This window comes from Neolamprologus multifasciatus, chromosome 8, assembly GCF_963576455.1.
Source record: "Neolamprologus multifasciatus chromosome 8, fNeoMul1.2, whole genome shotgun sequence".
Classification (NCBI taxonomy): domain Eukaryota; kingdom Metazoa; phylum Chordata; class Actinopteri; order Cichliformes; family Cichlidae; genus Neolamprologus; species Neolamprologus multifasciatus.
The window spans coordinates 25,205,568-25,229,934 of record NC_140446.1 but is presented as its reverse complement, the minus strand read 5'-3'; the positions used below and the strand labels follow the sequence as shown (position 1 = coordinate 25,229,934).

The 24,367-nt window shown below is 40.8% G+C and overlaps 1 protein-coding gene across 7 annotated transcripts in view; it reads right to left on the bottom strand.

Annotated features, from left to right (window-relative positions):
- The window catches only part of LOC146513197 (uncharacterized), a 50,100-nt gene extending 26,148 nt beyond the window's left edge, over positions 1 to 23,952 (bottom strand). For 2 of the 7 annotated variants that reach the window (XM_085169979.1, XM_085169983.1), the window contains exons 1-24: positions 23,083 to 23,951; positions 18,172 to 18,989; positions 16,626 to 16,815; positions 16,173 to 16,531; positions 15,568 to 15,687; positions 15,291 to 15,488; positions 15,019 to 15,159; positions 14,279 to 14,539; positions 12,241 to 12,421; positions 11,969 to 12,135; positions 11,719 to 11,859; positions 11,457 to 11,635; positions 10,751 to 10,923; positions 8,809 to 9,033; positions 8,607 to 8,716; positions 7,904 to 8,119; positions 4,690 to 4,816; positions 4,374 to 4,593; positions 4,125 to 4,272; positions 1,966 to 2,143; positions 1,684 to 1,861; positions 941 to 1,067; positions 711 to 830; positions 4 to 154 (exon numbers count right to left, since the gene is read on the bottom strand). In XM_085169979.1, the coding sequence (XP_085026105.1) occupies positions 4 to 154; positions 711 to 830; positions 941 to 1,067; positions 1,684 to 1,861; positions 1,966 to 2,143; positions 4,125 to 4,272; positions 4,374 to 4,593; positions 4,690 to 4,816; positions 7,904 to 8,119; positions 8,607 to 8,716; positions 8,809 to 9,033; positions 10,751 to 10,923; positions 11,457 to 11,635; positions 11,719 to 11,859; positions 11,969 to 12,135; positions 12,241 to 12,421; positions 14,279 to 14,539; positions 15,019 to 15,159; positions 15,291 to 15,488; positions 15,568 to 15,687; positions 16,173 to 16,531; positions 16,626 to 16,815; positions 18,172 to 18,978 (4,717 nt within the window). In that variant the 5' untranslated portion in view covers positions 18,979 to 18,989; positions 23,083 to 23,951. The other 5 variants (XM_085169984.1, XM_085169982.1, XM_085169985.1 and 2 more) reach the window with 5 other exon arrangements.
- Between the last annotated feature and the right edge of the window lie 415 nt (positions 23,953 to 24,367).

Sequence of the window (24,367 nt, the reverse complement as noted above, 5' to 3'; positions counted from 1 at the left end):
CACCTTGGATGATAAAACGGAAGCCGAAACTGCGAAGGGGCAGGTAAGCGAACACGGGCTGCTTCTGAGGCTGGCAAACAACGTTACTTCCCGTGGAGTCGCTGCCAAGCTGGAAAGCCAGAGCGAGCTCGGTCGACTCTACATCCTCTTTGATCTGAAGGAGGCACAAATCAATGTCACAACAGAGCCGACAACTTGCTAACAGGCTGACTTCTTGCACAAATGGGCTTGCAAAAAGTGAGGCCACTGGAAAAAAAGAGAAGAAAATCAAGAGCACAGCGTGTCTCAAATAGCCTCTGTCACTCAGCTTTGCTCATTCTCTTATATAACCTAACTGCAGGTAACAGGACGCTGCCTCTGGGAAATAAAAGAAGGAAAACAGCTGAAGGAGTAAGAGAAGGTATTACTGAACCCTTTCAGCCTGACAGATCATTAAAATCAGCTCGGTGGTGTTTATCTGCCCGCGTGAATCCAGTGAATAAGTGTTCATAAAGTCTGATGGAAACCCGAGAAAAGACATTTGAGGAGCAGAACGATCAACACTCATATTTACAGGAGTACATCAGAGAAATGCAAATCCACAGCAGATTTTATTTATGCCCCAGGAGGGATGGAATACAGGAACAGATGGTTAGTCGTTGTTCTGAAATCCAAATATGATATGTGCGCCTGAAAAGGGTGAGTTGTGGGAGTTAGCTTGTGTGCATCACCTTCTTGGGCTTCAGTGTGGTTTTGACCACTAGCCAGCGCTCGGTACCCTCCGAGTGTTCCACCTCGAGCACATTGTGATTGAGATCTTTACGAGTCATCGTCATGAAACGCTTCTCACTCTGCACACAGACACAATAAATACAGTAGCAACAAGGTGTTTTATTCCTAATCCATTTAGGTGGGTTTATGTGCAAAAACACACGTGTGCAAGCGCTTGTTGTTGACTTACCTGATTGTAGATGGTGATGGAGCGTAGTCGATGCAGGAAGAGCAGCAGCGACGGGTGCACGTCATGAAACAGGTTCCTGGTCTGATGGCTCTCGGTCCGGAGAGGAAGGCTGATCTTAGTGGTCCAGCTGAAAAGAGAAGAAGACAAAAAATTAGACCATGGGTCTAATATGAGCAGCAGACTGCTAATAAAGTTAAACAGATGTTTTGGCTTCCCCATAACCAAACTAAATTACCTGTATTATAACAATAAACAAGGAATACAACTATTTATACTACAGTGGGGACATAAACAAAGAGAGTCAGATTCTGACGCAGAGCAAATTATCGTGAGACCACGCTTGCAAAAAGCAGAGGAACGTTTAGCTGGTGACCTACAAACAATGTGCCGATTTATGCACACAGACACAGTCAGCGTTTCAGCAATCCACTGAGAGCCCCACAGATTACAGGGCAACAAATGAGCCGACCTGACCAAGAAGCTGACAATGCAGATGCCGTTTGTTACTTTGGATCTCACAAACATGAAGTATATAGGCAGATGACGGTAAAGATGGGTTTTAGCTGCACTTTGTAGTGTAGTTTATCACAACTGTGTAATATTGAACTCCAAAATTAAAATAAGAGGTTTGTTTTTAGAAACAGCTCCAAGAAAAGCACTGGCGTAAATACTGAAACTGGTAACAGATCAATTCAATTTAGCTGATCGACTCTCAGGGTACTGGGATCAATAAGTCATCTGACCTGTGCTGATTTATGTCCCTCAGCTGTGGATCCAGAGGCCTCGTATCTTCAGTCCAGTGGGGGAGGATGTATCCCATGGGGCCACAGTTCTTGTCAAAGTGCAAGTGGAAGCCATTGGAATGAATCTCGGGACAGTCTGTGACCTTAAACACTGACTTGAAGCCAATGCCCTTCTGTCCTGTACGAAGTAAAACAGGCGAACGTCATTTGTCTATGTGGTTTTAACTCCAACACTACACAGTTGTAACGGTGGAAGAACGAAAGAGGGCCAAATGCAGTTACCAATGTATCCATATTTGTGTTTTCCCTTAGTGCTGCGGCCTACATCACAAATAGCCCGAATGTTCTTCTCCTGGAAGCCGGTTTCATTGTTGAGGACAGTGATACAGGCTCGCTCCACCATAAAAGCCAGCGCTGGAACGACCCCGGACTCTGCCGGGTAACTGTTGTCGTCGGCATTCTGAAAGAAAGGAAAACAAAGAGTTCGGAGGAAATTGGACAAAATTCAAATCAAAGTACTAAAGCAAAGAAGTTTCCTTTCATAGAATTTTAGACCCACAATCAAACTGCTGTTTTTTTGTTTTACAGATCTTTAAAAACTATTTTTATCCTTCCTGATTTCTTATTTTTTCTTATTTGTCACACTGGCCACGTTTCGGTTCATCAGACAATTTTTAAGATCCACCAAATTTACCCACTCTTAACAGTATTGCTTTAATTTCCAAACATTAAGCTCATGTCAAAGCATCTCAATCGGATTTAACTCAGGACTTTAACTAGGCAACGCTAAAACCTTCATTTTGGCCTTTTTTAGCCAATCAGAGGTGGACATGCAGGTGTGTTTCAGATGATTTCCATACTGTATTTGTCACGTCCGGTGTGGCAGACGTGTGGAGTTTGTAGAAAGGACCCAAAAGGCGGCAGCTCTGGTGCAGGTGAATATTTATTTACAGGAGTGGGTACAAACAGCAATGGTGGGTGAACATGAAACTGGAAAACCTAAACTGGGTAAAACTAACAAAACAAGCCAGAAACGAAGATGCAGGGAGGTACGGCAAAATACACAGAGAGACGGACGGAGAGACGCAGGAAGACCGAGGGGAACAACACAGACAAACCAGCAGCGAGGACGAGGTAACACACACTATGGCTGTGTCCCATTTCAGGGTCTGCACGCTTGAAGTACGCATTTTAAGTGCGGTTACGTCACCGCCACACGACGACGGCTGCCCCAATTCGAAGTGTACTTAAAATGCAAACTCCAAATGCGCCGTCGATTTCCCCAAATATCAAGCGTGGTCCGGTGCACGCTTCGTGGTCCCATATATCCCACAATTCATAGCGCAGCGGTGGGTGTGGATAATTTTGCCACAAGAAGGGAGCGGCCAAGAGTGAACTGTCAAAAGTAAGTACTGAATATGACGTCACTTATTTATGTGCGAATGTTTAATAACGAAGAACATTAAAACATTGCTGTTGGCCACATGTCGGCAAAGTTATGTGACACTAGTGATGTTTGTGCTTTCAGCGTTAACTTGGTTTTAAAGCCTCTACTTCTAAATATACATATAGTCGACCTTAATCTTACAGAGAATCTGATGATTTTATGGATAATTAAAGCCAGTCATATATCCACAAACACAACAAGCTGAAAGTCAGTGATATATGTATATCTATCTATCTATCTATATATATATATATATATATATATCATAATAATCTGACAATACTATAATATTGGCCATATGATATTTACATTACCATAGTGAGATGACTTTAGTCTCATGAACAACATTAACTAATTATTATTTACTAGCTAATCTTAAATGACTGTTCGGTACAGAAATGAAGCCCAACAATCATGTTTTACAGTCCTGTGGTCTCAGCCTCAGATACTCAACTAATCATAGTGATGTCATGACAAAAAAGAATGACCAACAAAACATTTTTCTCCTTCATTTCTGTCAAACAAAGCTGTATGAAACATGTCTCGCGTGTCTCTTAGTATCATGGTTGCTAGGCAACCTGAACAGCGCGACGAAGCATAGACCGTCCCATTTCACAAGCCTCTCACTTCCGCACTTCTCGTACTTATAGTACGCACCGTACGTAGTACGCGTAGTGCGTGTACTTCAAGCGTGCAGACCCTGAAATGGGACACAGCTTATAAATACACACGCCAGGAATCAGGGGATGGGAAACAGGAGGGGAACACACCTGAAATACATGACAACTGACGAGGCAGGGGAAACGTAAACAGAACACGCTGGCATAAGACAGAGCCCTTCAAAGTAAAACAGGAATAACATACACGTAATTACACAGACTCAGAGACGCGGACTAAACACAGAGACCTACTACACTAAGGGGATGCACAAGCAGGGAAGACACCAACCAGAGGGAACACCACTAAACCCTAGAAAATACAAAACCATCAAAACCTGAATGAGCTCCAGGACGAAGTGTGTGTCCTTGCTGTAGAGTTCAGTGGAGAGGCGGTCTAAGCTGCGGCCCAGTCGCTCCTGGTGGACCTGCATCAGTTTCTGGCCTTCAGCTGTCAGTTTCACCCCGATGCCAAACTCACTTTTCCTGTCAGAGAGAAAGAGGACACCAAAAAAGAGTGACAGAGCAGCCACAACCAAATCATGACACTTAAACGGACAGAGCAGTTTTGGATAAAGGTGACAAACCTGATGTCTTCAATGACGGCTCTCTGGATTGTGTCCTCGGACTCACAGCCGTCACCCTCCTTTTCATCTCCGTCAGACATTTTGAGCTGTTCCTCGCCCTGGCCTCCTTCAGCGTCGCTGCTGACGTCTGATATCTCTCCGTTAGGCACCGAGGCCAACTCATACAGCTGCTCTTCATCCTCTTCCTCCTCCTCAGCCTCTATGTCTTGCTCATCATTGACTTAAAGAACACATTTGGTAAAAGATTATAATTTGTCACAGTGTGAAAACAGTAATAAAGTTCAAAATCCTGCAGTGGAGAGCCACTTTCATTCACCTTGGTGTGGGCTGTGGTACAGCTGGGAGGATTCAAAGCTGTTGTCCATGATGTTATCCTCGAGAAAGTCATCTTCACTCATGTTGAGAGCTGACAGACTGCTGCACTCAGAATCTGTCAAATTAGACTGAAGACATAAGAAAGGTAAGAAGAACACGTTAATAACAGAAATATGCTGCTGAGCAACAGTTCATTGGTATAGAACTACAACTAGTAAACAACATTGTTGAGTATTTCTTCACATTTCTGTATTTTCACTGCTTTGTACTTTCCACACAATTCAAATGATTAATGGCGATACATAATGTCCAAAATTTACTGTGCTGTCACTGACCAATCAATCTGATCAATATGACTTAGTGGCACCTCGTTGGTTAGCGCTGTTTCCTCACAGCAAAATGGATCTGTGAGGAGCTCCACATGTTTATACTTTGGATTCTCGTAGAGTTTCTCTGCATGATTCAAAGTGCAAAATAATCTGTTGGAGCCAAGTCCAGGCCAATATTTTACTCAGTTACATCATGCCATATTTAACTATTTGTCATGATCTTTAAGTTTCTATTATAATCTTGATCATTTTATGTTATAATGTAATCGGCTGTGCTCCATAAATTAATCCTGCTTTGTTAGTCTGTTGTTGTAAAGTGTTGATAGGTGTCGTAAAGGGGGGTGTATTTGGCCCGCATGCGGAGGGGTGTGTGTAAAAGGTTAGGTAAGCAAGCAGGACGGGGAGCAACAGTTTTCTGAACGTCGCCGTTTTAATGTTATTTTTTGTTGTATCATAAAGGGAATGTAAACGGAGCTCCCACCAGAGGCATTTGTTTTGTACCTTTCGATTTGTATGGAAAATAAATGTTTTGCCCCCTTTTTTCCTTCGCCTCGTTTTTGCTACCAGAAGGCATCCAAGCTACTAAACAAGAGCACGAGTCAGAAACTTTACGTCCTGCAGAAACGGCAAAGAAGGACCGAAGGTTGCCGTTACATAATCCTTAGTAATTTAACAGTGGGCCTTTGTGTAGCCGTCCAGTTAATCCACTGTCTGAAACAAGCTGATTTCCCTTTAATTGTACATTTTCTAATTACCCTCTGCAGAATTTTAATAAAACCACCAGGAGGCCGCTCACGTGCAAACAGCCAGAGTTGCGTGCCTAAAATGACTTGCATCAGGAATATCACTGAAATCTACGAACAAGTATTGGGGCCGTGTTAAGAAAAAAAATTATTATTGACCTTTTTGAGAATAAGGTCGAAATTGTAATTGTAATAGAAATTGTAGTAGAAATGTGGAGATTACAGTTGTTGTCTCAAAACAAACTGCCACAGCTGCCCTGGGAGTGAAATCATACTTCAGAATCGGTTTCAGTAACAAGGAAGGAAATGATTTCTCTTCAGAACGTAAACATATTGTGTGATGAGAATAAGGATGTAGAAAAGATCAGACAGAAAAACACAGGAATGTGGAAGAGTGGATTTGTACAAAAGGAACAGCCTGGTAATGGACAGATGCAGTTATGATAGTTATAGATGTGCAACCAAGACGATGTATCACAAGTTGGCTGATCCGTTTGTTTAACAATGCATTTTGTAGAGGGTTATATGTAGCTGCAGTAATCTCCACATTTCAACCTTTTTCTCTAAATACATTTTAGTGTTTAATGTGGAATTTCAAATTAATTTTGAAAATGATTAACAATATTTTTTTTTTTTGATGTGACTCTGTCCTAGAAATCATACAAGAGTCAAGAGTGGAGAAAAATGTCTAGAAATCTAGGTTACAGGTCACAGGACCTATTTTATATACATTCTATTCAAACGTTAGCTATCCAGCAGTTTACATCTGCCCTTTAACCCTTTAAGACCTATTATAGAACCAAGTCCGCCAGAGCTTATATTATATTTTTACATGCTGTAGTGCTATTTTTGGGAGCATTTCAAGTTGCTATACATCAATACAACCATTATAGCCCAAATTTTAATAATATGCATGCATTACATGCATAGTAATTACATAAATTGCAAAAAAGTGTAATAAACTACAAAAAAATGTAAAATCGTTTTTGTTTTTTTAACATATATTTCTAGTTAGAGAAATTTAAGAGGCTTAACCCTCAAAACTGTAAATACAAAAAAGTTGCACAAACTAGTTTCCCACCACAGGAAATTTATTTTGAGTGTCTTCATAGTTTTATTTTTGAAATACACCAATTTTTATACACTGCAGGAAAAACGAAAATAAATATTATAATGCAAATTTGCAAAAAAGCAGCATATGCATCAAAATAAACTATTTCCAGCAGTGCAATATGAGTCCTAAGCATCCCAGAAACGACACAGAAAGTCATAAAGTCAAAGATAACTTTTAAAAACACCAGTATAGGCTCATGAGGCCCTGATGGTAAAAAACTACATTTCTGCAAAATGACGTCACTTCCGGTTTCAGGCAGGTCATGGCGGACATGCGATAGTTCGTGCTGACGTCTATTCCAACATAGGAAGTGTTATAAACAGCTGATCGGATCGGCAAAGCGTGTTTCTGGAATATTATGTTTTTGTTGCTGCAAGCGCTTTTTATGCAGTTTTTGCAAAGCTACATGTGGAAGGAAACTGTAACCGAGGACAAGCTGATGGCATAAGATGTAAGTACAACTCCTCCGGTTTCATATGCAAAAAAAATGATTGCGCTAGCTTACGTGGTTGCAGTGCTACCAGGATTTAAAAATAGTTACGCAAAACGGAGCGTGCCCGCGCCAACCGGCTTTAAACGGTTAAGAAGTCTCTGATGCAGAAGAAAATATAGATATCTCCTATATCTAGTGATAATACGTCTCAATTCTGAACTTCAAGAGTTCCTTTTACGCAATAAAAAATGTTTAAACAATGGTGCTTTGTCGTGGCCGCAGGGCTTTGGCATTATACCCTTAAAAAAGCAGACTTTCCACTAGAACCAGTTCTTATATGTTGCTTTTTTTCTTATATGTTGCCTTTTTGTGTTTTTCTCTTACCTTTACTGCTTACTTTACAACTCAGCTATCATACACCACATGCCATTTTTTATGTTATTTGAGCAGCAGTGAGATTCCAGTATACTCTAAATACAAAGTCCATAACTTTGTGGATTGATGTTGTGCTGATATATGTCACTGACAAAAAGGACTCTTCAATTCCAGTGTAATATCTAAGCTACATTTATAGATTTCCTCGCTTGTGTTCTGACCTTGGCTTGGTCCACAGGTGCTGAGTATGTGTTACAGCTCTGGCTTTGAGGTGGGTTCAGCTTTTTCTCGTAGTCTTTGATCCAGTCTGGAATGCCTAGAAGGATGCCCAAACGATGCAGACAGTTCATGTACCTCGGCTCCGACTGAGCCACGGTCATCAGGACCCGTTTAGATTTGGCCTGGCCCAGGACACGGGAGAAGGGCTCCAAAAACACCTGGAAGAACATAAATGCCAGAGTTTTAAATGCACATGACTGTGATGTTTGATTACACATATTTGTTATGTACATTGTATTGTACAAATTGTTGCAAAGCAAAAAGAGACAAGATGTTGCAGATAACTTGAGAGAGCTTTAGCAACAAGCCATCTACGTCTGTGGTTGGCATGACAACTGAATAACAGCCTCCTCTTCAGCGATTTAGCTGAACAAACTAAATTCAGAGGCTAAAGCTGCCCACTCATGTGTTCCAGGACACACTGAAATGTTGTCACATGTTCCCTTTTTGTTGATTGAAAGCTGTTTACTGGAATCATCAACACATAGTGCCAGCACCGATGTCCAATAACACTAAATATGATCAAGGGTTTGTTGTTTGTTGTGCCAAACAGCACAAACTAATCAAAACATCAACTAGATTTCAGTTGGATATAAATATATAACATATCAGATCTTGATGCATTTTTCAGCATCCACTCCTGACCTGCAGCAGAAGAGCCTGACAGGTTCTGGTGGGGATTCGTGTGAGACACTCCAGGAGGAACTTGGCAACTTTGTCGTAACATGACACATCCTCCTCGGCCAGGGACAAATCTAAACGACACAAATTCTGTTAGTCCGGTTGTGCATAATTCTTTTCTATGGAGCAAAATGATTTTCCATCATCTATCCTGTTAAATACCTACCTTCTTTAGCCACAGCTGCTGCCAGAGAGCTTTGCATGTGGTTGCTCAGGAGGGCTATGGGAGCGTTAACTATTCCGTCAGCTACCACCATGGACACGAGGTGGCCAGCTGTGCCCACGGGATCGAGGGCTGTAGTGGCACTAGAGAAGTGCTTGTCTCCTGTGTCTGTGGTGACCCTAAACAGCACACCGGGGCTGACCTCTAATGCTGCTAGGCCTGTATTACCTGTGCAGTAAGTAAAACATCAAATCACCCATTAGTTGTTGATGCCTTTGTATTGCTGCTAATTGCTCAAGAGGACATCAAATTTAATTATCACAGCCTGGATACCCAAATGATGCAGACAGCTTATGTGTCTCGGTATGGAAGAGGATTACGGCATCTAGGAAAAATACAAGTGGGCACGTCTTTTTTTTTTTTTTTTTTCGCAATCAACTTCTGTTGTTTTTAATTCAAAGTCTGAATTCTTTTTTTCTCAGAATTCTGACTTTAATCTGCGAATTCTGAAATCTTTTTTTGTTTGAAATTCAGCTTTTATTCAACTTCTCTTCTGTGTTTTTCAACTTCTGTTGTTTTTATTCAGCTTCTTTAATTCAACTTATCCCAATTTCATTCAAATTCTGAAATGAAAACATCATGAAAAGATGATGTAATCAAATTAGTACTCAGTTATCTAAAATTTGCTTTAGAGGTTGCCGGCTTTTTTAACTGTTCCAGCACTAAACAATAAAAGAGACACTAGATTCTATATGTCTTAAGAAATGTGATTTATTTAACTAAAAATAACTGCGAACTAAAACTAGAAAAACATTTTTATTAACTAAAATAAAACAAAGTAGCAAAGTAACTAACAGTAATGGTTTTGCAAAGTCCTTGTTAAATTGGTAAAAACTTTATCACAGCTCTTCCGATGAGGCTGTAACGGACGTGCTTATTGAGACTTTGGATGTCTGAATGAATGTGAGTCAACTGCTTTCATAATGTTCTGTGTTTTTATTCTAATATCCATACTGATCTCTGGCATTTATTCTCCATATAATAACACTACAAATGTCTAATAAAAATTAACAACTGACTAAATTAAACATCTTCAAAAGCTAAAGTGGAAAAACCAAACCAAAAGGTGAAAGGATAAATGTTTCTCTGTGCAATGTGAGACACAGTGGTGGTCGTCCTTTCCTTTAATGTTAAAACTTAGAATATGCAAACTAAGGCCTTCTGCAGGAGCTCAAAGTGCAGGACCCAACTGCAGCACAGCCGTAAAAGTGGGAGCAGCTGTGTGTGGCACTGCTGCAGTTTTCATCTACACTTGTTGTTGCAGTCACAGCAGTGCCCACTCTGTGTCTTCCACATTTATTTTACAGTATATAACTTAATCTAATCATCTGTTTATTTTACAGCGTGTCGTCATGTTTATGTTGAAATGAGTTAGTTACAGTTAGTTACGTCTCACCTTGTATCGACTGCCCTCTTGTGGACTTAATGTGATAATCAAACATGATTTCTACACACGTTTGGCACTTTTTGACAGCAGAAACAAACATTTTTTATTTATATCTTTAAATCGAAACAAGGCTTTGTTTGTGCATAATTAGCTGAACTGAATGGCAGAAGATAAAAATGATGCACTCTATATCACCAAGGATTCATTCTGGATTCAGTCTACACATATACTGAACGACGTACCGTACCGTAACTCATTTTACACCGTTCACTGGTTTATGGGAAATGAGACACCTTGTATATGGTTAAGTTACAGTTAAGCACTCAAAGTGCTTTCTACAACATGCCTGAGTTAGCTGACTCAGGAATACGGTATGCTGTAGCTCAGCAAGTATGACCTGCTATATCTCCTGAGCTACAGCCACGCCATACATCACATTTAGTTGAGTTTAAAAAGTCTAAAAATGATCATGTTCAAAGCAATATGCCTCGTGCCTACCTGCATTTTTTTCAATGAATTCCTTGAGGGAGCCGTGAAGGGGTTTAAAGATCAGCTCCCACTGGCTCCACTCACTTAAATCCTCCAGCAGAGGGCAGGAGAGCAAGCTGGCCAGGGCCTGGTCCTTGGACATTTCACCAAGCCGACCCACTGACTCAAATCCACCTTCAGCACTGTTCATGGATGTGAAAGACAGAAGGATAAAGGCAACTGACATGAAAACTGGACCTGTGAAATGATGGGGAGTTTATCTTTAAGTCATTCATCCTCCCATAAGGTTTTCTCATTTTAAAGAGGACCTAGCATGCTCACGTCCAGCTCTACATATTTATTGTTGGACTCTACATGTCCAGACAGAGCGGCTTTGTTTGATCCAGAGTTCATAGCAATCCTTATTTATCTTAATACTCAGCCTTGGTGCAGTGTGTCTGAATCAAGCCGTTTCACCATGTCTCCATTTAAGGCTGCCGTCCCTTTAAGCTAACCTCTTCTAATTAGCTTCTCCTCACAAACAGAAGGTTTGAACAGCAGGTGGGTGGAGCCTCTCACTGACACACCGTGCCAGAGGTAAAAAAACAAACAAAGCCTGAGTTTTTGCCTCCACCACTCTTACAGATATACAATAAACATAAGGAAAAGCATAACATTACAAATCCTTCCCATATACTGAGGTGCATTTCTGTCTGTCTGGTGATAGGCTTCTAACCTTGATTTGCCTTGTTTAGCAAACAGGGCTGATTCATAGCAGACTGGGCTCAGTCCTCCTCCACCCAGTGCTTTTTGCCGTTGGACCAGGTCAGCCAGTCTGTGCAGAGGACCGTGCCCCAAGTCACGACTGTCCCGGACCCCATAGTGAGACCTCAGTGCTGACTCAATGTAGGAGAGCTGAGGAAACACAGTTGCAGTGTCGTTTTAGAACATCTACTGTGAAAAAGGGTGCTGCATCTGTGTCTGTTTTTATGACTCACTTCATCTGGATCAGTGGAGGCTACATCGCCGCACTGTTTGATGAACTCAAACACATCTTGTTTGGAGGGTCTGAAGCCACTGCCGGCTCGCTCCATGCTGCTGCCCAGAATCAAGGTGGACCCCACTGTGTCCTGCAGCAGCTGCACACAACCAGATGAGACCTTATGACCGCAAATTCTTTTGCTTTGTTAATTTGGTCCCATACCTGCGATTTGCAGAGTTAAAGTAAATCAAAAATGAGCAAACTACCTGAATGTTGTTCACCAAAAACTCCAGGAAGCTGCCTTTCTCTAAAGACAGGAAGTCTTTCACGTGGAAGTGTTCAGACAGTTTTTTCTCCAAGGAAGCAATGTGTGCCAAAGTGATAGCTGAGTTCTGAGCAGCCAGTTTGTCCCTTAGATACTGCTTCACTTTGGCTGAGAAATAGAGAGCAGAAATGTGCATTTGCCATTTAAAAATATAACAGATTCATGTTTAGGATAGGATAGGCTAATATATGTGTAACATCTTGCGTTAGAAACCTTCGCTTGGGAGAGATTTGGTGGATTTGTCCTCTGGTTTAGTTTTTTCCGTGGGTTTGGAGGTCTTGTCTTTGGGCACTAGGTCGTGTGGAACAGCCAGGGATCCCCCACAGATGGCCAGCTGAAACAGAGCTGTTTCCAGCCGATTACCTGACACCTGCAGCAGGAAGTTCTGGACGTGCTGGATCAGAAAACCAATAGAGCTTTGTGTCAGAGACATGGGACTCATTTATATGATCGCTGAGCGCTTCTGTTGCTTCTCTCTCTGCTCAGAGCAAACAGACTTCAATCTCGTGTGTGCCATTACTGTGTGTGGAGGCTGTTTATTATATCTAAGAACTGAAAAAACAAACAAACTAGAAAATCTTTTCCAAAAGTCTAGTTTTTCTGATAAATGTGGACGGTGTGAAATCTGAAACCTGCTTTGCTATTACCTGCCAATTTGGACTAACACATTTCCAGCACAGTCTTGTCTTTGTTTTTGTTTTTCACTTGTCTGTTCTGGGGCAGAATGTGAGGTCTCGCTTGGTTTACAGCAAATATAATAGAAACACAGGCTTAGTTTGGGCACTGATGCTCAATGTAAGAATTGGTGTGTGTTTATTTTGAGTAACAATCCCACAACTCGGTGTTTTTTCCATTCGTCTTTTCATATACACCTTTTCCATGGAGTATGTGTCCCTGATAATTCCTGTAAAAGGATCCACAGTAGGTTGGTTTCTCTGACGAAAACCGGCAAAAGCTGTTTTACATGCAACCAAATTCTTTAGGAGGCGTGTGTCACCATTCAGATTGGGCCACATTTGTATAGGCTTTACATTTGTAAAGCCACAGCGCATAATTACTATATATAGACAGCACTGCAGGCCAGTCTTTTACAGGCCTCATGTATTATCTTACTGGTCTGCAGAAAAAACAAAAAACAAAACATCTACTAGTATTTTACGTACTTTAGATGCCATCTTAATTTATAATCAAATAGCATTACTAATTACTATACTTCTATGTTATATGAATAATCCAAATCTGTAAATTAAATAGAAACTAAATTTTTAAAATAACAAAATAATAGATCACTAATATAAAGAGAGGGGAATAGATGCTCTCAGCAGGCAGCAAAGTGCACCTTCATATGTCATGTTGTGTTTTTGGGTTTATGGACTTATGTTTTGTTGGTGTAACTTTTTTTGGGCATTTATTCAACGGTAGAGCAGTTAAGAGAGACAGAGAAATGGGGAAAAGACACACAGCAAAGGGCCTCGGGTCAGAAGCAGGGCACAGCCCGGACAGGTCGCCAGCCTGTTGCAGGTCTTCTTCATTTATTTAGTCTCTAGTTACTGGTTGTATTTGGGTTTAGTTCTACTCTTAGAGATTGTTTTTCTTCCTCGTGTGTCACGTCCCCTCTATTGTTCATTTGTGCATCTGCGTTTCCCTGTTCAGTTATCACTGCTCACTTCCTGTTTGATTTTGATAGATATTTGCTCCCTGTGCCTTGCTTTTAGTTTTATCTTCCAGTCTCTTGTATGTATGGACAGAGCTGGGATGTATCGTATAGACATTCTAAAGACAGCTTTCATTTCTATTTGTTCTTAATACAAAACAGTGTTAGCTGCTTACTTTTCTTCATGTTTGAGCTTGTTGAACAGGAGTTTTTGTCATCACGTAATATTATACTGACTATATGAAGAAAACAAAACTACTTGCTAGTGAGCGTTCACCTCAGCCAGTTGGATTCACAGGTAACATATAAAAATAAACATATAAACCACTTCTTACTAGTTATGTGCCGTCAGTCACATAACTCAAGTTACAGCCCTGCTATAACTCATTCACACCTAAATGCTTTAGTCTGGCTATTAAAGTTGTAACCAACTAACACACGCTCTCACTCAAACTTTGATGGATGCTTTAGCGTCATTTTGTGACCTTCTTACTGGCGAATGACCCACTCCACCCAAAGTAGGCCCAAATTTCCACACTGAAAAGACAGAAGTCCAGATTCAGTAACACAAGACATTTGTCAGTGCGTGACACCCACCTTGGCCATCCTGGGGCTGAACACCTCCCCTGCATTTGTAAAGACCGCCAGCACGACCTCGGCCGCTGTCATTGAGGCATACTTCTTCGAGAGATCCGAGCTGCCCGCAGAGGAGAAGGAAGCTGCTCCTTTCAGCGGCTCCAAGATGATCTTTTTGAGCTTCCTCAGCCGCTCGTATATCTCCTCCTCCAGCTCTTTCTGAATCACCTCCCTGGCGCTCTCCAAGATGGTGTGCTCGTTACGGCTTACCTTCGAGAGTGTCTGGAGTAGACAAATGTGTTTGTGTTTAATATGAGAATAATGGCAAAGTATAGCAGGTTAATCTTTACCAAAAATACAATGCCCAATGAGATTTCCACACATCTCACTGTTTGTCATAGTTAATACTTAACAACGCGTGGACAGTTGGGTTCACAGAGAAGAAATCACAGCATTATTCATTAAATTTAGCAGTTACTTGAAACTACCTTCAGCAAAAGAAATAATCAGTGTGGTCCCAAGCGGACACAGACCACAGCCGGAAGCAGAATAAAACAATAATTCATGCTGGCACTTTAACTCGATCCCAAACCTCCCTGTGTGTTTGCCTAGAAGGTTCATCTGGGAGGATACCCAGGCTGTGTGGGGTATGGCTGTGGATGCACATGCAGCTTGTGTAACCATAATATGTCCCAAACCTCTGCTGATCAGAACTCATCAGTAAATCGTCCTGAGATGCAGCAGAACATTGTGCTTCTTACCGATATGGGCAGGCCAAGACCAGTTATCCTGATGCCCAGCTCGTATGGAGAGTCACAGTTATAGTGGTCGGCCAGATGCTTCATAAACTCAGCCAGGTCCACTTTTACCTTGGTCTGCTTCCTCCTAAAAACACGAAGTTGCTAAACAAAAGAATGGAAACGACATATATTTGACATATACTGTAACTGTAAAACATAATTTAACAACAACAACAAAATAAGCTCTTATAAACATTAAAGTGCAAAACAAAACTGAATCCCTGTGAATGCACCTTTAAGATGTCTACAGTCTCGATCTGGGGGATATCGTCATCTTTCGTGTTGCTGCCAATCTTGAATATGCGGTGAATGAAGGGGAGCTTGCAAAGGGGGCCGAGGTTTAGCTCTTCGTAGCGCTTCTTGTCCTTGAGGCCAGCTAATGACTGGCCCAGCTCATACAGGGTACAGATGGATGTCACTGCTGAGGTGGTCTGGGAGAAAGAGGACAAAATAAAATTCAGTTTGGCAACCTGACAGCGAGAAAACAGGTGAAAACGAATGCGTGCCAACCTCTAAGAACATGTTGATCTCTCTAATGAGGTACTGGAGATCTTTTAGAGCTTTAAGAGGCAAGTGCTCTACCCATCTTGGGTCCAAAGAAGGCACCAGCCTGCATACCCGGGATATCACCTGGAAGCAGGAATGAAAGGCAGTGAGAGGACAACGACAAAATCAAACGCAGCGAGTTAGTCCAAATGTAACAGAGTGAAACACGACGCATTGTGGGAAGCACAAGCCTAGCGCACCCGTAGTGATGGTGCCAAGCCCAGATAAATGGGAAGGGCCAAATCAAATATCCTCTTGGAAACTTGACAGCAGATGAGAAACAAAGATGCAGCTGAAAAACAGCTGGTGATAAACTAAAGGAAAAACAAGACGGAAGAAAACTGCGAGCGAGAAAACTGCGAGCGAGAAAACTGGCGTAAATAAATATGTGTGTACATCAGGAAGACCAAAGATATTGATGGTAACCTGGGTTAGAAACAGTGAGGCAAGCAGTGTAGTCTGTGAGAATAATTTAATGTTGCATAGCAGACTAAATGATTAGGAAAATGATCAAATAGCATATTATGCACAGCTACACAGTAGAAAAAATAAGTATAGTTCGTACTCACCTTCTTTGTGGTGACCAGCTCTCCATCCCCAGCGATTTCTCGTATGACACTCTCCATCAGAGTGTTGATCGTGTCCTGATCCATGTCCCTGTTTCTCCACCTCCCATTGAAGTCCTCCTGGTCTGCTTCCATGGCCTCCACAGCTCGCATATTTTCTCCAAGGAGCTCCCTCTGCTGTGCATGATAACCTTTATTAAAGACAGGGCCACTGCCTTCTCTCGGGCTGGCATCTCTCACTTTGGTCTTCTGCTCTTTGGTCAAACTCAAATCTGCCCCCAGCACTGGAAAATCAGAGGCAGACAGGAAGCTAAGCCCACTGGCCTGTTCCTGTTCTTTTTCAGGTTTAGGACTCTGTGTTGCTGTGGGAGGATAATACAAACTATTTAATGAATATGGACTATTGAGAATCTTTACCTTTTATGCTTGAAATTGAATGTTTTGATGTTTGGCTACCTGCAGCGGTCTGCCATACCCCAGTCTTGGGATCAGTTGTTGGCTGAGACTGAGTGGGGAGCTTCTTGGCTTCCCAGTTGTCGTACAGTGACATGTACTGGGCAAGAGGAAACTTTTTACCAAACTTCTGAGAATAGCAGGTTTGAAGCTGTTCCATTGATGGAGCAGTTAGCTGGTACGCCCCCATCACCTGAAACACATCAATAAACTTTTACACACCAACTGGTTTCCATAGGTAAATACCTGCTATAACACAGTGTACTGCAGAAGCCAAAGGTCAGTTTTAAGAGTACATTGGTAGGAGATGAGTTCATTAAGATACAAGCTTGTAACTATTAAGAACTTCCACAAATCTCTCTGTGTCTGGCAGTTTTGCATATTTCAACTGTTTTGATGTAAGACAATCTTGCAGTGCATTGAAGTGAGCAAAGCACGCTTTATGTTTTCACATTCTTAGGTGAGAAAACTACTTACAGATGGCTTCAACCAAATGAAGTAGTGAGAGGGAAAACGAGCTGTCTCTAACTGCATCCATCTATTTAGTTTACAAGCACGGGTGTGTTCCCACTATCAAATATAACTACATTAATGGGTTTATGGAACTGGATAATGTACTTAAAGCAGTAAAACTGCTGATTGCTGAACTCCTCTATGTCAACGGTTGTGATGTTGCAAAACTGGAAAGGAAGGAACAATCAGCTAACAAAATTAGGAAAACTACTGATGGTGTTGCCAGTGTTATATATATTTATTAGGGTTTGACTGTTTTCTTCACTATATAAGTAATTTTGAGTAATATTGAGTAATATTACGTGTAGTCAGAGGTATGAGGAATGGGAAATGTTGTCAAAATCCAAATGAAATCAAATGTTGCAAATACAAATGCAAACCTCTGCATGGTCAAAATTCATGTACTAAAAAAAATGTACCGTATACACAGGTAGTGTGAGACATGTTTACGCTAAGTGGACTTTTTAATTCATTTATCCTCCTGCAATGAAAACTCATTACTCTGTAAATTAAAATAACCCCACCAGGAATATTACCCCCCAACCTAAGACATTCAGGTCTCTTTTTATATTTTCATCTTCACGAGCTAACAGAAACGGGACTGAGAACTATCTATAAGAGATGGTAGATGCTCAGCTGCTGACTGTATTCTAGTTTACTGTTTAGGCTAACCAGTAAACACATTTGAAAAAAAGCATTCTTTACTATCTTTACATTAAAAATTTCAGTTTTTTATCTTGTGCTTTTGTTTTATTGTTCTTCATTGTGTCATTGTTCTATTATGTGTTTTATCCTATTGTACAGTGTCCTTGGGGGTCTTGAAAGGTGCTTTATATATAAAATGTATTTTATTATTATTAATAATAAATTATGATTCCTTTAATGTCTGTACCTTTTTACCTAAGAGGCAACTATTAGCCTCGACAGTATTGCAGACTTTTACTGGTTTAAGATGTCAAGATAGTCAGCATCAAACTGTAAAGATAAAAGACGCCTATATATATATATATATATGGTATCAGAGTGCACAGCTAACCTCTAAGATCCTCTGGTAGAGCTGCTCTTGGGACAATTCCTCAGCTGGCTGGGGTACAGTAAGAAGGGGAATAACAGGAACATAATGGGAGGAAGATACGGAAGCAGTGGAAATCAAAGGAGATCCAAGAAGGTTCATTCTTGCCTGAGTGGGAGGAACAATCTGAGGACTGGCATCGCGCTGTGGTAGAGTACGAAGGGCAGGGCTACTGCTCCTGATAAGCGAGTCAGGCGTATGTGGTGTTGTAGGTCTGCTGTTCTCTTTAGTCTTCGTAAACATCCCAGCCTGAGGCTGATTGTGAGGCCGGTGACTCTTATGGTACACCACATCCTCCACCACAACCAGATCTTCATTCAAAGAGTCTACCAGGCTGGAAACTGTTTTGAAGCCCATAGAGACTAAGGAGACGTCTTTGCTGTATTTCTGTTTATAGGCTGCAGTCAACAACTTCAGAGTGATCCCATCCGGATGTCCTTTCATCATTTTCACAATTCTCTTCAAAGTCTTACATCTTTTTTTCACTTCGGGAGCTGTTGCTGATTCCTTACTTTGAGCTGCAGCTCCACATTCAGCTCCAGCTGTCGCCTGGTTTCCCCCACGATGGTCCCTGTGAAACACCAGTTCTTCTTCTAGAACCAGATCCCTCTCCATCGAGGATACCAGGCTGGTCATGGAGTCAAAGCCCAGTTTGGATATGGTCAAGTTCTTGTGATATGTCTGGCTATAGACGATAGCCAGCTTTTTAAGCGGGATCCCATCGGGGTGCTCCCTGACAATGGACACTAGCTCCGTCCGAAGTTTTTCCATCTTGAGTGACACTATCAGGGAGAAAAGAGACCAGCATTAATGGACAATATGACTATCTGCTAGAAATATAGCTTGCTGTATAGTAAGTAAATAAGTAAAACTTTATTTATATAGCACCTTTCTAGATAAAAGACCACAAAGTGCTTCACGCAAGGATAACAAAGTATAAAACAAAAAAGACAACACTTAACAAAATGCAATTCTAAAAAAATGTGATTTTAGTTGTTTTTTAAAGGAAGTTACTGAGTCCAGAGATCTTAAGCTCAGTGGGAGAGAGTTCCACAGTCTGGGAGCCACAGTGACCTAAGAGACCTGCTAGGGACATGAGGCTGTAGAAGTTCAATGATGTAGGCAGGAGCATGTCGATGAAGAGCTCTATAAGTCAGAACCAGAATCTTGAAATGGACTCTAAAGTCAATGGGGAGCCAGTGCAGCTGTATTAGCAACAGTGTCACATGTGAATACTTGTTTTGGTCAGAAGTCTTGCTGCAACGTTTTGAACAATCTGTAGACGCTCCAAGGAGTTTTTGTTTAAACATGTAAACAGTCCAGTCTTGATGAAATGAAAGCACCAATGACAATCTCCAGGTCAGTACGAGATACAATGGGGCTTAGTTTAGAAATGTTTTTTAAGAGGGAAAAGCAGGACCGAAGTTAGTGTTAGTGTGTTTGGCAGTGTACTTAATGTGTTAACCAGCTATTAACCAGTTTCGCAATGGTGACGCCACTGCTCTAAGTAATCGCTAATAAATTTAGTTTTACAGCCAACTGTAAAAATGTCCAACTCACTGAGAACATGTTCTTTATGTTGTGTGTTTATATGGTGTTTAAAATTACTTACACAATAAGGTTAGAATCTGTCTCTAACACATATGCCCTGAAAGCTCCAGTGTAAATGTGGCTATAGTCAAATATAATTATATAATTAATTATTATATTATTTTGATGTATATTTCAATGGCTTCTTATGTTCTCCAATACCGTGTTTTAGATTGTATGATAAATGAATATGTAAATAAAGGCAGGTATTTGTTAACCCAGAGAATGACTCAACTTTACATGTTCACATTCCCAGCAGTCAGCTGTTTTATCATAAGGTTACAAAGCCATTGCCAAATACCTTCCTGGCATAACAAGACAGACAGCCAAAACTAACAGTTGCTGCAGATTGCCTGTGGCTGTTGAAGCTGGTGGCTGCCAGCTGATGCATGCATGAGGACGGTGAGAAGGTAATTCATAGGTGAGGTGTCTTTTCACTAAGAAGGGTTTGCTTTACTTTCTAAGATGTCTGTGAAGGTTCTCAGTCATCCAGGTCATCGTAGTCCAAGGAGCTTGGAAAGAAAAGCGTCTGGACTTCTTTGAGTTGCTTGAAGACGTTTCACCTCTCATCCGAGAAGCTTCTTCAGTTCTAAGGGTCAAATGGTGGAGAGTCCCAGACACATGAGCCAAGGTGTGAAAGCGGGTGTGGGTCCCAATCAGCCAGGGTTTCGGGTGAGCTCATTGTGAAACGTAGCCCCACCCTATCATGCGAATTCCTGAGGTCAGATGGCCCAGGATGTGAGTGGGCGTTAAGGTGTCTGGGAAGGGATCTCAAAACTGGATTATAGATGGCAGACAGTTGGTGTCGTAAACCACCACCTCTGTTCAAAGATGGTCACTCACAGTGGACATAAATGGCTTCTTTCACTCCTCTTTCAGGACAGATGGTTTGAAAGAGGAGTGAAAGAAGCCATTTACGAACTGAAGAAGCTTCTCGGATGAGAGGTGAAACGTCTTCAAGCAACTCAAAGAAGTCCAGACGCTTTTCTTTCCAAGCTCCTTAGACTTTACTTTCTAAGATGCGTAGTGTATTTACTCAACACTGTGAGCTACTGTTTTGTTGCTTTGAGCATTTCATTGCATGTATTCCATGTCTGAACTTAACCGTTAAATACAACAATAAATATTCAATAGTGTGTGATTTAAGCTACAGCCCAAATTTAGCAAAAATTTAGCTTAGTTTGGAAAAACAAAAGCCATAAATTCCTCTTGTGAAATTACGCTGCTGGTGTGAACGGCTGCATTAAGAAGAAGTGATTCTGAAAAAACATTTTTAATAGGCCAAATATTCACACAAATTTTACATGTCTGGTGTCTAAATGTCTTTATTATTTATGATCACACATGATCTGAAATGAAATCTATCATTCCCTCTCTGTAAATATAGATAGATGCTTCCAATTAACAGCACACATACAGTTCCACAAGTCTTTGGACAATAAGACTGTTTATAATTTTGCCTCTGAACACAACCACGGTAGACTTGATTTTAATCAAGCACCATGGTGTGAATGCAGTGCAGACTTTAAATTGAATTCAAACGATTTAACAAAAGTTAAAATAACTGTTAAGGAATTACAGCCATTTTTATACATACTCTCCCATTTCCAAGAGGCTGATGGTTAATGACTCTCACACCAGTATTAAAAACACTCCTTTATATTTAAAGTTAAGACAGTTGTTTGTCCAGTTACTTTTGAGCTACTGGCTTTTCTTCTTCAAGGACTTTGTGTCAATGTGTTTTACTTAAACTAGCGAAATGTGCAGGTTTTAATGCTCAAATGTCCAAGATTAAATTAACACTAAATCAAACTGTTGTGGCTTACTAATCCTGTGAACTAGTCAATGTTTTATCACTGGTGGCAAACACTAAATGTGCAGCACTGTGAATAAAATGGCACTAGTTATATCAAAATAGCAATAAGTGAGAACACGTTAACCACAGAAGCAGATTATGTTTTATCCAAAAGAACCACAATGTGTTTGCTGATGACTACTGTTTGAGTTTACACTGTTATCATCTATGAAAAACAAAAGGCTCTATAAACATATAGACTATATAACAGTTATATGTGTGCATAAAATACAGCCAATAGTACAAAAGCACTTGAATCAGAGCGATCTTACCTGTTCCTTCAAATGATAAGATCTGCACTCATCTCTCCTTGAACAGAGACATGAACCTGAAACATCCTGTTCAAGCTTAAATACTCTCATCCTCCTCCCTTCCCTCCCACCCAGCTGTGTTTCGTTTCAAGCACAAGAGAAATGAAACTGAAACCAACAGCCATGCTCATGTATGCATGTATGTCATGTCCCTGTCCTTAATTTTGATGTACCCACACTTACATTTCCAGAAATGGTCAAAGCATTAATGAAGACTGAGAATTTATAGACAACACAGTGTAAATTAAGTGAAGCTGTTCTCTGATTGGATACTGGAAATTGGGGAGAAAACAAAGAGGGCATGAGGCCTTAGGTTTCACATTCCTGGCTTTTACTTCAGCTGATCAGCTGTTGGGTAATAATCCATGTGACATGATTAGGCTCAAAACAATCCAGTACACAAGGAAAGGAAACAGAAAGTAATCACAGCTCTGTGTAGTTCTGGATACATTACATCATAACTAACCAGAATATTTGTCTCGCACTGAAAAACTTACAGCACAGTAAGTTTTGATCTTACTAAACTCTGTCTGTTACATTACTTCCTGTCAACCTATGGTGATACAATAAGGCGTGGGGAAACAGAAACACACACAAGAAACATCAGAGGCCTAAGATGTTCCTGCCAGTCACGTTTGGTTGCTCAACTCCTGTGGCGTTCAAAACCCTCTTGGACTATAGAGGGGTAGCTCACAGTCCAAAAAAGTCATCAGTTATCTCAGCCACACCGTTTTCATCCAGTGTCTGAAACAAGTTCTTTTAGCTCTCTTTTCCTCACTTGAGATCCCTCACAAACCAAAAACACAAACAGCAGGTGTGTCACTGAATACATACGGGCGATATTACCTTAATGACGTCATGCTGAGCAAAGAGCAATAAAAGGTGAAACAGAGCAGTCTGAAACACACAGGGATTACTCGTACATACACCGACCTGTTCTGAAACCCTTGATATGTTTGACATGAAATATCAAACTAAGGACAATTAAAACAGCGCCAATTTAACATGAAATATATTGGAAATTAGAGGCTGGATAGCTTTTAATATAGGCAAAAATGCGGGGCTATTTTACTGACACAGAATAGTATATATGTGTATAGTCTGTCAGTGAGAACATACCTTACAGTGATCAGTGTGCTTCGATCTTCTCAGTGCATCACAATAAACCACGAAGGGTAACAGGTCTTAACTAGTTTACCTCAGCAGAAGTAAAATAGTTAGAGAGTCCATGTGAGTTTTGTCCCAGTCTTGTGATATATGATAATTACCCAGCTACCTGAAACAGAGGTTTCCAACCGCCCGTGCACTTAGACTAGTGTCAAGCAGACAGTATATCTTTATGTCATCAGAGCTCTCTTTAATAAGAGCAGAAATTACATGTTTAAAACATTATCTAATCAAAATGTAAAACTACAGGGTTTACAGTGTGTCATTTAGTACAGCGCGAGCGCTTTTGAGCCTTCGGAGAACAAGAACAAAACATCCACTAAGAAACGACTACTTTACACTAATGTACCTCGTCATTGCATTGCAACTTTTATATTCATATATTCAAAATAATTATTGTGTTACGAAATACTGTGGAAAAAGAAGCAACAACCTAGAACGAAATAACTAAGTGAAAACGCTGTCCATCTACCTGTTATTACGATAACAACCCTTTAGTTACAGTTGTGGGGCGTGTGTCTTAGCCTGCATTCAACATCTCTGTCCGGCAGGATATAAGCATGACAGATACTTATGATGGCTAGCAACGGCGCTATGCTGGCTAGCATTCGAAACTAACAGCAAAAATATTATGAAGTAATAACAATGGCATTAGTCGGTCAATATAAAGAGTTACAGCGATTAATCGGGGCGGCACTTGTATTAGGGAATCTTAACACTGTTAAAAAAGTCCAATTTTGTAGAAAAATTTAAATCGAAACTCATTGTGCATGCTAACATCTTGGCCGACTAGCTAGCTACTGCTAAGCTGCATTCACGTTGCTCGATAAAGGTGGTAAAACACCGTTCTCTGCTTTAGAGGCGTTCATGTGCGGAAGCTACTCACAAATAGTAGATCACTCACAATCAAATTTGTCACTATTTTGTTTCTAAGTTTGACATATAAAACCAAATAGACATATAAACAGTTTTCAGAGACGTGTGAATGTATATTCTGAGGTAGCGAGGTAGCCTTAGTGCAGCTTTTGTGTTAGTGACATTATCAGTAACTGGTGATCCAGTGTCTGAAACAAGTTGTTTAAGATCCCCTTTCCTCCCCCTTTCCCCCTTTAACACTCCCTTTTCAGTGTGAGATTGATGAATACACGCTTTATATTTTATGTAATCCCCAGTATCCTATTCTATAAATCATATATTTGTAGTGGGTGTCTGTGAGGAACAAGTATGTCATAAAAAA